General features: G+C 36.8%; 1 protein-coding gene across 1 annotated transcript in view; it reads left to right on the top strand.

Annotated features, from left to right (window-relative positions):
- ANO5 (anoctamin 5) overlaps window positions 1–18279 on the top strand; it is a 101561-nt gene extending 83282 nt beyond the window's left edge. Inside the window, exons 17-22 of the mRNA XM_029915295.1 lie at window positions 136–233; window positions 5686–5816; window positions 8276–8481; window positions 11043–11221; window positions 12636–12741; window positions 16181–18279. Coding sequence (XP_029771155.1) covers window positions 136–233; window positions 5686–5816; window positions 8276–8481; window positions 11043–11221; window positions 12636–12741; window positions 16181–16402 — 942 coding nt within the window. The 3' untranslated portion in view covers window positions 16403–18279. The remainder of the gene's footprint in view (window positions 1–135; window positions 234–5685; window positions 5817–8275; window positions 8482–11042; window positions 11222–12635; window positions 12742–16180) is intronic.
- Window positions 18280–18795: the final 516 nt, after the last annotated feature.

Below are 18795 nucleotides of genomic sequence, written 5' to 3'. Positions count from 1 at the left end.
TATCTTTTTGTACCCCTCTAATATCCATTCCCATCAAAATTTTCAGATTGTAATCTTGTGGTTTGAGATTTTTTTTTTTTTTTGCAAAGTCCATATTTCATCATTCACTCTCGTTTTCTTTTTGCCTCTGACTAGTGTGATCCTGGAGGCTGTCTAGTAGAATTGACAGCCCAGTTGACCATCATAATGACTGGGAAACAGATCTTCGGAAACATTAAAGAAGCCATTTATCCGTATGTATGACTTACAATTTTTCCCAAATAACAAAGAGATTTCCTCTGGAAGAAGATGGCATTCTTTGATTATCATGGTATCTTTGTTAGCAAATACTTAAGTCAACAACAATAACAAAAACTCACTTTTAATCAACAGTCAGTAATGCATTAAGGTAATATAGGCCTTTAAATATGGATTTTTATTGCTTGAGTGAAGTTGAAGGAAAGGTATTATATCCTCCTATGAAGATTCCATTGGGAAATCTAAATATTATATCCTCTATAGATTATTCTATATGTTGCCTATTATTTCTCAAGATTACTAAAAATTGAACTCTGTTAAAAATATCTATGTGAGGGGCATCTGGGTGGCTCAGTCAGTTAAGTGTCCCATTCTTGATATCCGCTCAGGTCATGATCTCATGGTTTGTGAGTTCAAGCCTCATGTTGGGCTCTGCACTGACAGCATGGAACTTGGGATTCTCTCTCTTGGGATTCTCTGTCTTTCCCTCTCTCTCTCTCTTCCCTTCCCTCCGCCCCCAGATAAATAAATAAACTTAAAAAAATATATATCCATGTGATATGGACACACTTAGGCACAAAAATTGGTAAAGAATGAAGTTTTAGTATATGAAGGGATTGCTCCCTATACCAAAAGCATAGCAATAATGAATACATTATAAAAAGAAAAAACAAAAATGACAGTTGATCTCAAATATAAGTTGAAAATTTCCATGGATAAAAAGAGAAAGAATCATAAGCCTATAATCTCGCAGGGCTCTTAATTAGGAAATGACAGGGTCAAGGTTAGTACCTACACTATCAAGTGGACTAAAGTGCCCCACTTAAGACTAGGGCTTGGCCGTTCGTTGTAACTGTACTTGAAGTTAGGGATTGGCTTATTCTCCCTTCTTCATGAAAGAAGGTTGAGAACACCCTCCCCTTTTGCTCCCACTTCTTCCCACAGTTCTGTAGCACTCCTGGGGTTCTTTCATGTGCTGACAAACGAAAAACATAGACCTATATTTTCAAACAGGATTCGATGTACCGCATCCCAGTTACCCCAGATAAATAACGCTAAGCTGCTATTTTAAGTCCTAGCTCTAAACTAGGAATCCAGAGGGCAGAATGGGGATAACCCCTAAACCAAACACAGAGAGGAAAGGAGACAGGCACACAGGGAAGTAAAAGAAAAAAGAAGCAAGTAAAATGAAGCCCCTAAAAGTCAAAATTCCAAAATTTATGATAAAATTGAATGCTACAGAGACAGCTAACAAAATCAATTTTTAGAAAGTGACCTTCCCCTAGCTAGAAGCTTCTGGCAAAGCTAGAGGGAAAGGATGCTGTCATTTAGAAGGATCAGGAAAGAATTTAGATAAAAACAGATATAAATGAAACAAGAATAAATTAACAGGAAAAAGAATCAATTATGTGTAAATGAAAAAAACGGTACTTTAAATAAAGAGTACAATAGGTGACATCAATTGCAGACTGGACACAATTGAAGAGTGAATTAATGAATTAGAAAACAGTATTGAGAAATATACACATTATCCAAACTCAGTAGAGTGACAATGAGATTTAAAAAAATAAAGTGACAGGAGGCTATATTAGGAGGCATCCATATCAACTTAGTAGTAGTTCCACAAAAAGAGAATTGAATAATGGTAGAGGGAAAAATTCTTTGACTAGGAAACTGGTGAAAATTTTCCAAAACTGAAGGAAAACATGAGTTTCAGAAATGAGAACAAATTCGGAGTATGAAGTAAGATAAATTTAAGTTCATACCCAGGTATATTATGGTGAAACTCCAGAACCTAAGAGCTAAACAATCTTAAAGTCTTTCAGAAGTCAGGTGCCTGAGTTGCTCAGTCGGTTAAGCGTCTGACTTCGGCTCAGGTCATGATCTGATGGTTCAGTGGTTCAAACTGTGTGTTAGGCTCTGTGCTGACAGCTCAGAGCCTGGAGCCTGCTGCAGATTCTATGTCTCCCTCTCTCTTCCCCTCCCCCATTCATGCTCTATTTGTCTCTCAAAAATTAATAAAATGTTAAAAAATATATTCATAAAAAAATCTTTCACAAGAAAAAAGGAATGTCATCTACTTACTCCTAGCACTAGATACAGAAGACGGTAGAATAATTTAAAGATTTGGAGTAAAATCAATGCACACCTTGGATTTCTAGAAACACTTTAACTATTTTATAAAATGCAGGTGAAATAAAGACACTTTTAGACATAAAAACAAGAATTTACACTTAAAGGCCCTTAATGGAAGAACTGCTGAAAGGTGTATTTGAGCAAGAAAAGAGCACAAAATGAAAATATGGAAGTAAGAATCATTGATCAGAACAGAAAGAGTAAGCACCAAAAAAAATGAAATACTTTGAGATAAATTTTAAAAATATATGAGATGTGTATGCTTAAAACTACAGATCCTGGTGGGGAAAAAAATTATCTGGAGAGAAATGCGTTCACAGATTGGAAGACTCAAATTAGTAAAGATGCTAGTTATTCCCCAAATCGAAATATAGATTTTTTTATTCCAATCAAAACATCAGCAGAATATCTATACTTAGAGATCAGCAGACTCTAAAATTGATATGGAGGGTAAAGGAACTAAAATAGGCCAAACGATTCTTTTATTTTCTCTTTTATATTTTATTGTCAAGTTGGTTTCCATATAACACCCAGTGCTCATCCCGACATGCCCATCACCCCCCCTTCCCCTCTCCCCCACCCCCATCAACCCTCAGTTTGTTCTCAGTATTCAAGAGTCTCTCATGATTTGCCTCCCTCCCTCTCCCCAACTATTTTCCCCCTCCCCCTCACCCATAGTCCTTTGCTAAGTTTCTTCCGTTCACTTATGAGTGAAAACATATGATATCTGTCCTTCTCTGCCTTATTTCACTTAGCACGACACCCTTGAGGTCCATCTATGTTCTATGAATGTAGGCCTAACAATTCAGATAAAGAAGAATAAAGGTTGGAATAATTGCACTGCTCAATTTTAATTTTTCTTAATGTTTATTTATTTTTTTGAGAGAGAGAGACAGAGCATGAATGGGGCTGGGACAGAGAGAGAGGGAGACAGAGAATCTGAAACAGACTCTAGGTTCTGAGCTGTCGGCACAGAGCCCGACATTGGGCCTGACCTGAGCCGAAATCGGATGCTTAATTAACCGACTGAGCCACCCAGACGCCCTACTCTGCTCAATTTTAAAGCTTACTATAAAACTATATGAGTCAAGATGGTGGGATTGGTGAAGGAATACATACATGCATCAGTGGGACAGAGTAGAGATTGCAGAAATAAACCTACACAAATGTGGCTATTTTGTTTTTGACAAAGGTACAAAAGCAGTTCATTGAAGAAAGAACAGTCTTAATCACTTCTGCTGAAACAGTTGGACCTCTATTTGCAAAATAGCAAAGCTCGGTGTAAACCTCACACCTCATTCAAAAATTAACTGAAAATGGGGGCACCTGGACTTTGGCTCAGGTCATGATCTCATGGTTCATGAGTTTGAGCCCTGCATCAGGCTCTCTGCTATCAGCGTGGAGCCTGCTTCAGATCTTCTGTCCTCCTCTCTCTCTGCCCATTCCCTGCTTTTGCTCTCCTTCTCTCAAAATTAAATAAATCTTAAAAAAAAAAAAAACTGAAAATGGATCATAGATGGCAAAACCATGTTTAGGAAAGCAAGGAAGTAATCATTATCAAATTCAACAGAATGGTTGCTATGTGGGGACTGAGGAGTTAGTAACTGGAAAGGAGCATGTGGGGATTGGGGATTCTTGCCAGTTTTTCTTTTTCAAACTGGGTGATCCCCTTTTCTTTGTGACTCCAGTGCCATGTATACCTGTCTTTCTGATATTGTCTCCAGAATCTCAGGTGTTCTGTGCTCTTTTCATCATTCTTTTTCCTTTTTGTCTTTCAGTTTGGATATAAGCGTATATAAGTGTTCATTTTAATATACATTTGCTATGGTTCTTCATAGTGTCTTGTTACATTTTGCAGATTGGGAAGGTATAAATAATACCTCATATTGTCTTGGTTTGGATTTCCCTGATTAAGAACATGAATGAGTTTTTTTGGCCATATGTGTTTCCTCTTCAATGAAATGCTTGCTGGTATTGTTTAACCATTTTTTTCTACCTGCTTATTTTCTTTCTAATTGATTTGTAGGATTACTTTATAACTTCTAGTTACTGTGTTTTTGCTTGGTTGGTTTTTGGTCATATGTGCTGCATACATTTTATCCCAACATAAATTTTGTCACTTTATTTTTCTCAACCCCAGCACTACTGACATTTGGGGCCAGATAATTCTTTGTTGTAGGGAGCTGTCCTCTGCATTGGAAGAACTTTAGCAGCATCCTTGGACTCTATACATACTGGGTGCCAGTAGCACACTCTGTCCTTTGTGGTGACAACCAAAAATGTCTCTGCCATTGCAAATGCACCCCGGAGGGCTAAATCACTCTCGTTAGGCCATCTCTGGTATAGATAGATGAGAGTACATACTTTTAATACATTAAAATTCACCAAACATTTCTTTCATGGGTTAGCATTTTTAAAGTCTTATTTAACAAATCCTTTCCTACCCCAAAATAAAAAAAACATATTCTTATATTTTTACTCCTTATCGGATATGCCATTTGCATACCCTCTCCTATTCAGTAGGCTGTCTTTTGGTTTGTTAGTTGTTTCCTTTGCTGTGATTTTTCCTTATTCAGAATGATGTTTGCCCCAGGATTTTGGTAGATGGTTTTGATCCAATTGAAGTAATTTCCTTCTTTTCATACTTTTCTATCATATATAGGTTTTGATAGGTGCTTGAAATATATCAAATGAATTTTTCTGTATTTGTCAACATGATCCTATATTTTCTCCTTAAATCTGCTAATGTGACTTATTACATTGATTTATTTTCTAATAAAAAAGCCTTTTTGTTCCTTAAAGTAATCTAACATTATCATGATATATTATTTTTTAGGTAGTATGGAATTTAGTTGAGTAATACTTTGGGATTATTGCATTTATTTTCACATATTAGATAAGCTTCTATGTTTCCTTTGTCATATATTTTCTCTTGTAACCAATTTCTCATTTCCTTGAGCATCCTTCATGACAACATAAAGGTTAATAAATTAAATAGGAAAAAAATGGTCCAATGGTGACCATCTTGTCCACATGCTCTTTAGCAGAACTGTCTCTGAGTAAATATATTTCCATGGGGAGAGTCAGGGTTGTCTTATTTTCTTTATCACCCCAATAAAAAACTTTGCAGCGTATGTTGTGAAAAGAACTCTAGATTTTTATTTCAATTTTAATTATACTCATATCTCTCCTTGCTCTGTACCTTAAGTTGCTTACCTTGTCTTACTGCCAACTTCTAGATCTAACATCCTTATTCTCTGACCCCTTTCTTTTAAATTATAAACATGTATTTACTTTTATCACCTCCAACAGTCTGGTTCTGAATTGGTGGAGACGTCGAAAAGCTCGGACCAATTCCGAAAAGCTATACAGTCGATGGGAGCAGGATCATGACCTTGAAACTTTTGGATCTCTTGGGCTATTTTATGAGTACTTAGAAACAGGTAAGTTTTAACCACTTGAAACATAGACTCAGGCTGAGTAAAGTAAGTGTTTTTCCAGCTTTTTATATTTTTTCCTGACTTGCACATGGTAGGTGTCCAATAAATCATTGGGTGGTAGGTTAAAGGCCACATGGATGGATATGGAAAAGATTGGTTGGGTATTTACATTCCTCACCAAATAGAATGCAGAATGAAATTTAGTTTCAAAACACCAATGGTAGAGCTGATTTTCCTGTCAATTGAATGTTAAGATTGTTGAACCACATAAAGTATGGATTACTTAAAAATTTTTTTTAATGTTTTATTTATTTTTGAGAGAGAGAGAAAGAGAGAGAGCAAGCAGGGAGGGTCAGAGAGAGAGGGAGATACAGAATCTGAAGCAGTCTCCAGGCTCTAAACTAGCTGTCAGTACAGAGCCTGATGCAGGGCTTGAACCCAGGAACTGCGAGATCATGACCTGAGCTGAAGTCAGACACTCAACCAACTGAGCCACCCAGGTGCCCCTACTTTTAAATTCCTATCTCAGATTAGCTTGCATTGGTCTCCACATGCCACACTGACAGACCAGAGAGAGAAACAGTCAAAAGATGTTCCCAGAGTCTGACATACATTTAGTGTAAGTCCCTTACTTCAGGCTGAAAAGAAGCTGGCGAAAAACAGTTGTGCAAGGGAAGCTCAAACTGAACACAAGAAATGCATAAAAAATGCTAAGGATTGAACAAAGAAGAGATTTTGAGGTGAAATTTTAGGAGAGAAGATTGATGAAGATGACTTGTAAAGTCTACTTGAGTGTTTCCTCTCGTTACCTTCTCTGCTTCTCTGATGGAATAATATTCTTCACTTACTCTCCAGTCCCATGTTGTTAGAATGAAAAAATGACCTGAAATTTTTACTGATTTTCCACTGTGATACATACATGATACCTGGATTGAAATAGGTAAATTTAAGACATTTAAATTGAGAGAACTCTATTTCACATAGCTGACTATAAAATTGAGCACTCTTTGCTTTAGGGATGATGAGGCTGTAATTTTTAAATAATTGTGGAAGTATCAAATGCATTTGTGCATGGGTGCATTAGGGATTATCACTGAAATTTTAAAAAGTGAAATCAAGGGGCACCTGGGTGGCTCAGTTGGTTAAACATCCAGCTTCTGGCTTTGGTTCAGGTCATGATCTCCTGGTTCGTGGGTTCAAGCCCCGCGTCAGGCTCTGTGCTGACAGCTAGCTCAGCGCCTGGACCCTGCTTCAGATTCTGTGTCTCCCTCTCTCTCTGACCCTCCCCTGTTCATGCTGTCTCTCTGTGTCTCTCAAAAATAAATAAAAAACATTAAGAAATGAAATCAAGGTTTCATAAGAAAATTAACTACCATTTATTGAGACTCAACCAAGAGTTAGTTTATTCTGGATGTTCAATGAACATTATCCCAAATCTTGAAACATTCTGCAGAGGAGTCATTATTCACTGTATTACGTTTTAGAGGATACTGAAATTTGGATAGGCTCATTTGTGCTGTGGGCTGAAAGATTTTACATAAAAACCTGGGATTTGAACCCAGAAAATTCAAGCTGTTTCTACATAACACTTCCTTTGAATTTTCTGTCTCTTAGTTCAGTATAAGTGTTCAGTTGATTTAGTAAAGGGCAAGGCTGATTCTTTTGAGAAATTCTTGTGAGAAAAGCTGAAATCCAGAAACACTTGTGATTCATCTAAAAAATAGAGGACTAGTGGAAGAGTCTTTTTTTCTCCCTTTAGTGGAAAGCCATTCCTGTGTCTCTTGATACATTTTTCATTGATATGGGAAGCCCAAACTGCCAGGTGAATGGATTCTTATACCTTAATCCTTGTTGGAAACAAAAACAACGGGAAGAGACGCTAACTTACAAAGGTGCTAAGTCTTAATGAGAAAAGAGAATAAAATTTATTTAAAAAGATATTATAGAGGATCAGGATCAGGACCTTAACAAACCTTAAACAATGTAATCATTCATAAGGCTTATAGTTGAATATATTTATATACCCAATACTTGCTGGCTCTTGGAAGTGTACAAATGAATCAGTCATTATTCTTGATCTCACAGATTTAGCAAGACAGAAAAACTTGATTACCCCAGGAATGTGCCAATACCAGTGTAAAGGCTGGCCAGCAGAGACTTAAACATAGCCCTGAAATAAAAGGCTATGTTTTAAGAAGAATAAAGAGAATCTCTCATCTAACAAGAAGAGATGCTTGCTTCAGACAAGCAGATGTCAAAAGAAATAGCCAGTACAGAACTGAGCTGTACATGCTCAGTTTCTCCTTTCTATTCTAGAAGCAAATAAGTCCCTAAGCTTCCAATGAGGAGGAAGGAGTGGACAGATGGAAAGAGGCCTAGAGTCAGTACGTTGCAGGAATTGGGCAGGACATTCCCCTTTTTCTCTTTCACAATAATGAGTTCACTATTTTTTTCCCCTACAGTTATCCAATTTGGATTTGTCACATTATTTGTGGCCTCTTTTCCTTTGGCTCCTCTTCTTGCTCTCTTGAATAATATTATAGAGATCCGAGTGGATGCCTGGAAACTTACAACTCAGTACAGAAGACCAGTAGCTGCTAAAGCTCATAGCATTGGTGTTTGGCAAGACATTCTTTATGGAATGGCTGTCCTTTCTGTCGCAACTAATGTACGTGGACCTATTTTGATTACACAGTTTCATATTCTATTTTGTTTTCTTGGGGATGGGGAGATGTGAATGACGCTTAACTTGACCTTTATTTATGTTGATTTCATCATGATGATAGTCCATAATGAGAAATCATCCCTACACTTTTATGCAGTAAACAACATAGAGAAATTCATGACATGCAAACTCTTAGAAATACAAAGAAAATTGTAAAACCGCTGTCCTTAAAATACAATGATATAATTTCATAGCATGTGACAGAGTAGACAGAAAATATGTAATGGTATAAAAGATTTGAATAACACAATTAAAGCTTGCTTATACATGGAGTTGTATAGTACAAATAGAGAACATACAACATTTACATGTTATGTTTATGGAACACTTATTAAAAAATGAATCTGAGGGGTGCCTGCGTGGCTCAGTCTGTTTTGTCCAACTTTGGGTCAGGTCATGATCTCACAGTTCACAAGTTTGAGTCCTGCATCGGGCTCTGTGCTGACCACTCAGAGCCTGCAGCCTGCCTCAGATTCTGTGTCTCCTTTTCCCATTCTCTCTGCCCCTCCCCCACTTGCACTCTGACTCTCAAAAATAAATATTAAAAAAAAATTTTAAATGGTAATGAAACTAAATTCTCCAAAGCAGAAATTTTATAATATATATTTAGATATAATAATGGTATAAAAATTGAAGTCAATAATAAAGATAATTTAAAAAATGTATCCACCTAACACACACTTCTAAGTAAGCTTTATTTATTTTTATACATAAAAGGGAAGCAAAATTCAAATTATAAAGAGAGCTTAAGTAAAATGAAAACCATAGGAATTAGATAAAACCAGTTCAGAAAAATTCATAGCAACAAATGCTTTTATTACTGTTTTAAGTTCATTTTGAGAGAGAGAGGGATTGAGAGCATGTGTGTGGGAACATAGGAGGGGCAGAGAGATCGGGACTCTGTCTTGTCAGTGCACAGACCAATGCTGGGCTTAATCTCACGAACCATGAGATCATGAACTGAGCCGAGTTCAAGAGTTGGACACTTAACTGTCTGAGCCACCCTGACACCCGTGAATGCTTTTATTATTAAAAAATAAGACTGAGCTAAGCATGTCAGAAACTAAAGAAAAACATAATACTAATCAACAAAAAGTATTAAGAAAGAATTAATACAGATACAATCAGAAATAATCAAATTAGAAAATAAATAAGCAGTATACTTCCTACATGAATCAAGAGCTGGTTCATTGAAAAGACATATAAAACAAGCCAAACTCTGACAATTTCAGATAAGAAAAAAAGAGTTACAAGATACAGGTAAGAAAATTATGAGATGGCTATATTTGCCTTTATTCAAATAAATTTCAAAATCGATTTGAAATTGTCACCTTTAAAAAAAAATTATTTTAATGCATTTTATTTATTTTTGAGAGACAGAGAGAGACAGTGCAAGCAGGGGAGGGGCAGAGAGAGAGGGAGACACAGAATCCGAAACAGGCTCCAGGCTCTGAGCCAGCGGTCAGCACAGAGCCCGACGCGGGGCTCGAACCCACGAACCGTGAGATCTGACCTGAGCCAAAGCCGGATGCCCAACCGACTGAGCCACCCAGGTGCCCCTGAAATTGTCACTTTTTTAGAAAATAAAAATTGCCAAAGTTTATTCAGTAAGTAACAGAAAACCTGAATGGACCAGTAGCTATAGAAGTAATATTAAAAGTTTTTAGGGGCACCTTGGTGGCTCAGTCGACTGGTTTGGGCTCAGGTCTTGATCTCATGGTTCCTGAGTTTGAGCCCCTCATTGGGTTCTGTGTGGACATCTCAGAGCCTGGAGCCTACTTCATATTCTGTCTTCCTCTTTTTGCCCTACCCCACTTGTGCTCTCTCTCTCAAAAATAAATAAACATAACTAACTAAATAATTAAGTATGTAAGTAAAAGTTTTTTAAACTCTACATTAAAAATGTACATGGCAGAACCAGATGATTTTAAATGGACTTACCTAACCTAAAAGAAACATGCTATTTAGTATACTACTTCAGAACATAGGTAAGGATGGGAAGGTACCATTCCCATAGAATTAAATACTGAAATTAATTGCACTGCACTTTGGGAAATTTACCATCACATGGTCTACTATCTCTCCATTGGTTTTCACCAATCACATATTAGTACATGCATGTACACAAATTCGCACCAACACAGGCACACACACTGTCCTAGCTTGAGTTGATTCAGCCAGGTGAATTTGGCTAAGGACCATAGAGCTATGCTGTGAAACACATGGAAGAAATAACAAGGCATGTGGAAAAAGCATGGTTTTTGGAGCTAGATACATTTAGGTTCATTTTTCAACTTAGCCACTTTCTAGCTGTAAAGTCTTGGAATACTAATCATGTGTTTTCAAAGGCCTATTTCATGTTTTAGGCCAAAGGCTCATATATTAACATGGTTTGTAATGGCATTTTAATCATTTACATCCATATGGAACTGAGAAATATGCAAATCACATATTCTCAAAATGAAATTGTTAGCTCAAGATCTCCCTCTTCCTTTGTCCTTTAGGCTTTTATTGTTGCATTTACCTCGGACATCATTCCCCGTTTAGTTTACTACTATGCCTACTCGAAGGATGCCGCAGCGCCCATGAAAGGATATGTCAATGACAGCCTGTCAACATTCCTGATAGCCGATTTTCCAAACCACACTGCGCCTTGGGAGAAACGAGACTTCACCACTTGCAGGTTCCCTCTTATGTTTTTGGCTTTTAATTTTGCTTTTTAAACGCATTTTTAAAAATTCTCCATTTTCTTCCTGTCTGACAATGTAAAGGATTTATTTGGGGCAATAAAAATCCTGGGTAAAGTGCATCAATTTTGGAATTCACTCATCATATGAATCTGATTTGGAAACATAGTATGTCTAAGAGTAAAAGAATATTATGGGTAAAGATAATATCAATTTTGAATTGTTTCTTATTTTTTTAATTTAGTGAAAAGAGTTCTGACCAACAAATGCTTCTTGACCCCAAAATGTAATATCTGTACATCATACAGCATGATCATATTATATATGCATTTAACCTACTTGAATGTAACTATGTGTCCTTAAAAAGAGATAGAGTGAGAAAGGGAGAAATAATATGATGTTTGTCATTCATCCCACTTAAATGGTTTCTTTCATGTAGAAAGCATGAAATTAGATTTGTGAACATATTTCCACATTCAGTGTCTCATGTACTGTGAGGGTCTTTTTATTCTATGACTTAAAGATTATATATAATAAATATATATGACATAAATGTCTATACACACATGTATATGTATGTATACACATATATGCACATATACACACATATATACATATATAGACCACATACATATATGTATACACATATATATAGACCACTTAAAACTTAAGCTAGCTACTTCTTCCAGGATTCCAACAAAGAAACAGCAAAATGTTGATAGACACACAGGTAGACAAAAACCATTGTTATATTTTAAATTTGCATATAGAGGAATAATAGTCTACTGTGTAAGAGCATGGCTGTGTGTCAGGTTTTTTTTATTTCATCACTTCTTAGTTGGACTAAATCTTTGAAGAACATCAATATCTAGCAACTTTGTAGGAAACAGTAAGCTCCCAAGGTTGAGCACTAAGAAAAGTCCAGAAGAATAGTAAAGCAAACAAAAACAATGCAATGTCAAATATGCCAAAAGAAAATAGAGTTTCAAAAAAATAGAAATGGTCAACAATGTCAAGTCCTGTTGTCAAAAGATCAAAAGGATGAGGATCAGCATGTTTCTTCAGTTTAATGATAGGAGACAGTGCGTTTCAGGGAAGTGGTGCATAGAATTGCTTTAAAAGTAGGAAGAGGAGGAATGGAGGTAACATCATTTTGCTAATGTTTTTGAGAAATTTGACTTTGAAGGGCAGGAGAGAAGTTTCACTCCTGTCTTCTGCTACACCAGACTAAGTATAACTAACATGTGGCCGTAATTTTTATCTGTACCAAAAAGAAACATTTCATAACAGCAGTTATTTTCCTCTGACTTGACATTAAGAGTGTCAAGAGAAATAATAAGAATTTATGCTAGGTCTCTATTTGAAATCATAGCTAAATTTTTTTTTTTGGCATTTACTTCTATTTCTCAGGTACAGAGATTACAGATATCCACCTGATCATGACCAGAAATATTTTCATAATATGCAGTACTGGCACGTCCTTGCTGCCAAGATGACCTTCATCATCGTTATGGAAGTAAGCCTTCCTTACCTTGCATTCCAGTTATCTGTCCTCTCGCTTCAGGTTTCTAAAGGTGTCTACTCAGCAGAAAATTAGTATTATCTCAGTAAATTATTTTGAAAGAAGTATTTGTTGTCCTAAAAGCAACTTAGGGATATTTTTCAGTACAGTGGGTTGCCTATTATTCACCTACTATTGTTTAACCAACTGAGCCACCCAGGCACCCCCGTTCACCTACTATTGTTGAAGATATCAAGGTTACATTAAAAAAAGGAAAAAAAATATGGCCTCTTCTCTCAAGGTCAATAAAAGGACAGAGAACTCACTGATATTATTGAGTATCTATTTTATACTGATACAAAATGCTATAATAATAACCCTGTAATTTCAACTTTATTAGTGACTCTTGAAAAATGAATCTGAGATTCATCAGAATTATCAGTGGGTTTAAAGATAATTGGCTAGGGGCGCCTGGGTGGCTCAGTCAGTTAAGCATCTGACTTTGGCTCAGGTCATGATCTTGTGGTCTGTGAGTTCAAGCCCTCGGTCAGGCTCTGTGCTGACAGTTCACAGCTTGGAGCCTGCTTCAGATTCTGTGTCTCCCTCTCTCTCTGCCCTGCCCCACTCATGCTCTGTCTCTCTCTGTCTCAAAAATAAACATTAAAAAAGTATAGTCACCTAATCTTGGAAGTGCATTTCATTGCCAGCTGTATCACTCCCAAGTCTCTGCTCTGTCCACTGAGCAGTTTCCCCCTTTGTGGACTCTCCAGTCTTGTTATGGATATAAGGCATGCATTAATGAAAACAAATACAGAGCGGGGATTTGGGTAAGTTACATATTGAGTGTTCTACATGATAAAATGGGAAGGCCAATAAGGGAGAGAGAAATAGAGGTGAGGCATTTTATCACTCTGCCGTGAAATCTAATAATAGACAAGTCTAATGCAAGCAACACAAATTCTACATGTTAAAAAAGAGAGCAGTCTTGGGGCACCTGGGTGTTTCAGTTAGTTAAGCATCCGAATTCGACTCAGGTCATGATCTCACGGTTCGTGGGTTTGAGCCCCACGTTGGGCTCTGTGCTGACAGCTAGCTCAGAGCCTGAAGCCGGTCTTCAGAATCTGTCTCTCCCTCTCTCTCTGACCCTCCCTGTTCACACACTCTCTCTCTCTATCTCTCAAAAATAAATAAAAACCATTTAAAATTTTAAAAAAAGAGCAGTCTTTTATGTATCCCTCACCATGTTTTTCTTCTCTTTCTCTCAGTTCTTTCTGACTTTATCAGTTTCATTCCCATATTTTCCATCATTGGTTTAGATCACCATTCAGTTGCACCAGGAGGTCTTTTGATTTTAGAGTTTTGTTTATTTATTATTAATGTTCTTAATCATCCCAGTTCTGATGACCAGTTTTTAATCTGGTGAGCTCTGACTCACCATCATCCTGGGACTTCTTCACCATCTCTTGTATGGAATGCTATATTATCTGCAGTCTATGTTTCTCCCATCTTGGTTTACTGGCTTATTTAGACAAAGTACATTTTTCAGTAATTTTCAGATGAATATTATGGGTGGTCAATTTTTGAGACCTTGAATATTGAAAATTTCTTTTCTTTCTGCACAGGTGACTAAGTGGTATTGAATTCAAGAACTGAAAGTTGTTTTCCCTGTCTCACACAGGGAGATACCCTGTCACGTATTGCTGACACTTTTTAAAAAATGTATTTATTATTTGAGAGAGAGAAAGAGAAGGCACACACGTATGGGAGGTGCAGAGAAAGAGGGAGACTGAATCCCAAACAGGCTGTACTCTCACAATGTGGAGCCTGCTGTGGGGCTCAATCCCGTGACTGTAATGGTGACCGAGCCAAAACAAGAGTTGGCTCCTTAACTGACTGAGCCACCCAGGCTCCAGGCATTCCTGGTATTTTTGGAGACATTGGTCGATTTTCTGTCAGCTTCAATGTTGTTATAAAATACAATACTATTCCAATTCCCCAGTCTTTGTTTATTATCTTTTATTACATAAATAAGCTTTAAGGATTCTCTCACTCGTCCTTCTTTTATGAAACATCACAATGCAGTTTGTTGTCATTGGAAAATATTCATTTTTCTGGACACTTTGCTGGGCCCTGTAAATCTGAAAACATACCCTTCAAGTTGAGAAAACTTGCTTGTACTTATTTATTTATTTATTATTTCTTTCTTTCCTCTCTTCTTTCTGGAACTTATGTTACTCAGGTGTTCTACTTCCTGTTTTGAAATTCCTACAGTTTATTGTCTCTCCTATAAATAATGGTCTTCTGTTTTTGTCTTTTTGTTTTGTTCTTTTGTTCCTTCATTATTTCTGTTGCCTCTTATCTGTTTCAATCTTTTTCTTTTACGTTAGAGACTTTCTTACATAATTGGTGATTCTTGCCAACCTGCTCATACTTAAGAGTGAATAAATGAGAGCTGATTATAAGCTTTGTGTGCACGAGGGACGAATGTCACTTGGTGGGTTTCGCTGTAGGGTGACAAGTTAGTGAGAGGACCTTTTCATTTGAAACCTACAAAATTTGATATCTGCCATTCTAATTTCACAAACTGGTTACCGTCTGTGGAAAATCCTCCGAACTCTTTTCTCTTGAACTATTTTATGGCTACCTGTGTTCTGAGAGCTGCGCAAGACAGAAGACTAGGGATCTTAGGAATCACTGAGTGTCACTTAGTGGCCATGTTTTCAGTGTGGTGCCATGTCTCCATCCTCCGCTGTCTCTGGTTCTCCTGAGTTCACAGCTTTCGGTTTTGATTTCTGCAGAAAGTAAATTACTCAGCCTTGCTGAGTTACTTGCTGCCAGGGTGAGGTTGAAGAGAAGTAGTGCCTGGATAAGGGTGGGAGAGAGGTCCTGAAAATTCACCTGCTCCTCCTTATACCAAATTTTAGCTAATTTTGTTTTCAACTCCACCCACAGGTATGCTCTCCAAGTCCTTAGGCATCTAAGCTTTTTCTGAGATTTATTAAAGATCTAAAACAAAGTTGGCTTTTGTCTTGTTGGTTTTTACCGTCATCATATCACCAATTGCAAGTTTAAGTGCCACCTGTCTTCAATCTCTGGCATCTGCTACTACTGTTTCCTCCATTTTTTTTTTTTTTGGTCTTTGTGAGTTATACCATTTTAAAAAATTCCTTTACAAATATTTTCTTGGGTTTTCAGGAGTGAGCACAGATAAAAAGTATATTCAGCAACCATGGTCAACTGAAATGTCTGTAATTACACATTTTAGTATATATTTATTTGCTTAGTGTTTGTCTTTCTGGGAAAGTTCTGGGACAAGGACCGTAACTTTTGCCTTTACCTCATACTTCTGTGTTGAGCACAGTTTATTGAGTGATTGAAGTGGTTTGTAAGAATTTCCTGCTGAACATTTGACAATTCTAATAGTGTTCTTGATTTTCTTTTATTTTTCCTCCAGCATGTTGTGTTTTTAGTTAAATTTTTGTTGGCCTGGATGATCCCTGATGTTCCAAAAGATGTTCTGGAGAGAATCAAGCGAGAAAAGTTAATGACTATCAAGATTCTCCATGACTTTGAGCTTAACAAATTAAAAGAGAACTTGAGAGCTAATTCAAGTGAACTTGCCAAAGAAGTCCTGATTCAGGAAAACAAAGCACAACTGGCTAAATCGACAGTCTAGTCAACATACTGAACAAGCCCTGGTGGCCTGTTAGGCTTCACAGTCTCCCTTGGGTTTTGGGCCAGAAGCCAGAAGCCACATGTCAGTTTCAGATTCACCCTGCCTCCTCCTCCTCCTCCTCCTCCTCCTCCTGCTCCTCCTCCTCCTCTTCCTTTTTAAATTCAGAGTTTTCTGTACACATTTACAGAGACCAACTTTGTGAGGTTGGAAGAATACTGCTGGTCTTCTTCATTGACTGAGCCCTCCCCAGATATTGTTTTCTGGAGTTCTATAAATGATTGTTAAAAGTGCATATTGAGTCAGAATAGTGGAGTCATGGAATGTTGCAGTTTAGAATTAAACACTCGACTTGGGCTGTCCCATCATGTTCCAGTGCATCTGCACATTTTCATGGGCTTCTACTGGGTTCTTTTATAACTTCTTCCCATCAAGAAAAATGTTGGGGCATGGAGAAAAGTGAAGAGGCCTGCTGAACCGTATATATCCTGTCATCTTAGACCATGTGAATGAAAACCCCAAATCAGATGACTTAAGGAAACTCACACATTAAAAACGTTGAGTAAATATTATGGCAGGGGTTTTTTCCTGAAATCACCCTCAATAAGTTAAGCTTCCATCAGAATCACAGATAGCCCTAACAGGTCAATACAGAATTGATTTTTAAAGAGACAACATTTGGGTTTCAACAAAAGTCTAACGTCTCAGTTCTTTAAAGACAACATTTTGGTAATAGCAGTTTCAAGGCCGGATTATCTTATCGGGAAAACAGCGTTAAGAATTGTTAGGTTGCTTGAGTTCTTCAAGTAAATGAAAGATATTGTAGAGAAGTAAATGTGTCTTCTTAGTAGTTAACAAACACAAGACAATATTGATTAGTTTGTTGAATTATTTTTAAAACTCATTTTTCTTCTACAATGTGTATGTTGCATCATGAAGCCTGTTTGTGCATTCTCTCTTTATATAAATTGGGTACAAGTTGTTTATGAAATTTGATCTCTCTGTTTAAAGCAATCTCGAATCTTCTAATGGATTTATACTGTTTTCTATTGATGCATCGCTCCATACAGTCCTCAGTGCCTCGTCCTGATGCCTTTGACACCCAAGAAGTGGTTGTATTGTCATCTGACATGATGTAACATCTCAAATGTAGCTTGTTTTAGAGAAATTGTCGATTTAACATCAGTCACGGAGTTTAACACCAAAAGTAGATCAACCAGGTAGGAAGGGGGTAATGGATTTTATAGCCAAGTGAAAAAAACCTCTGGCACAGGTACACCTGTTCTTTTTTTCTCTTAAAAAATATTTCATACATATTTTTAACACTACAGACTGAGAGATCCAGTTAAGTTATATAGTATTTGTATCCATAGCTTCAAATTACACTTCAGTTCAAAAAGAATGATTTTTTTTAACTGTATACAGAAGAAGAGGCTTTATCACAAGATTTTTTTAAGTAGTGTTTCATTATTGGATACTAATACATTTTTGTAGAATTGCCAATATTAAGTATATGGCAGGTGGTATTAATTAATGGTCAATATTAAGCATTTAGAAATGAGGATAATGAATTTTATAAAACCATGAGACAGTTACCCCCAAATCGGCAGTAATGATTTGTCATTCACTGGGTAGATTTTGAAACATTTTTGTGTAATTTAAAATGATCTCATTACTGAAAAAATGATTTCATATGAGGAGGAGACGTATATTTTGCTTGAGAACACCAGTCAATGTTACTATGAAATAAGCCACAGACGCAATATCTTTGGCTTGTCAAACCAAATTCTGTGTTATTACAGTGTTGACCCTTGTGCATGGCCCATATGTATTGCTTTCTTCCTAGGTGCTAATAAAATAAGGAAGAGTGTGGAAACTGGCTTCTTGGATATGTTTTAGTTTGTATGGCTTAGCAGTATTTATAGATCCAGAGTGTTAAGATAAATAAAGAAATTTAACTCGCAAAATTATCTGTACACTGCAGTCTTAAAGTCAACTCAAGTGTTGGGTTTCTAGAATGTATGGAGAAACCAGCAAGAGAGGAAATCATTTGAAGACAGTAGTTCCAATGATTCCAATGACCATTGTGTTACTAGTGGAGGGATGAATTTAGAGACTACCAAGTGTAGGTTGAGATTTATCAGGATAGCTGATGTTTTTATCATCTGATCAAACTCCCAACTTTATTTTTCTTTTCAGAAATGTTCCAGGAAATGTTTGAGATTTTGTTTGAAATAATTTTAAGTGCCAAAGCCAAAAAAATTGTGTAGCTCTTTTCAAATGTCATCTCTAATCCTTTCCTTCATCAGTTTTTCTTTGCACACAAGAAGCAAAATCCACCTCAAAACATTTATTTTAGAGGAATCCATCAGAAGGGAGTATCTCAATTATATGGG

Source organism: Suricata suricatta, chromosome 11 (genome assembly GCF_006229205.1).
Source record: "Suricata suricatta isolate VVHF042 chromosome 11, meerkat_22Aug2017_6uvM2_HiC, whole genome shotgun sequence".
NCBI lineage: Eukaryota > Metazoa > Chordata > Mammalia > Carnivora > Herpestidae > Suricata > Suricata suricatta.
This window is presented reverse-complemented; position numbering and strand designations above follow the sequence as displayed.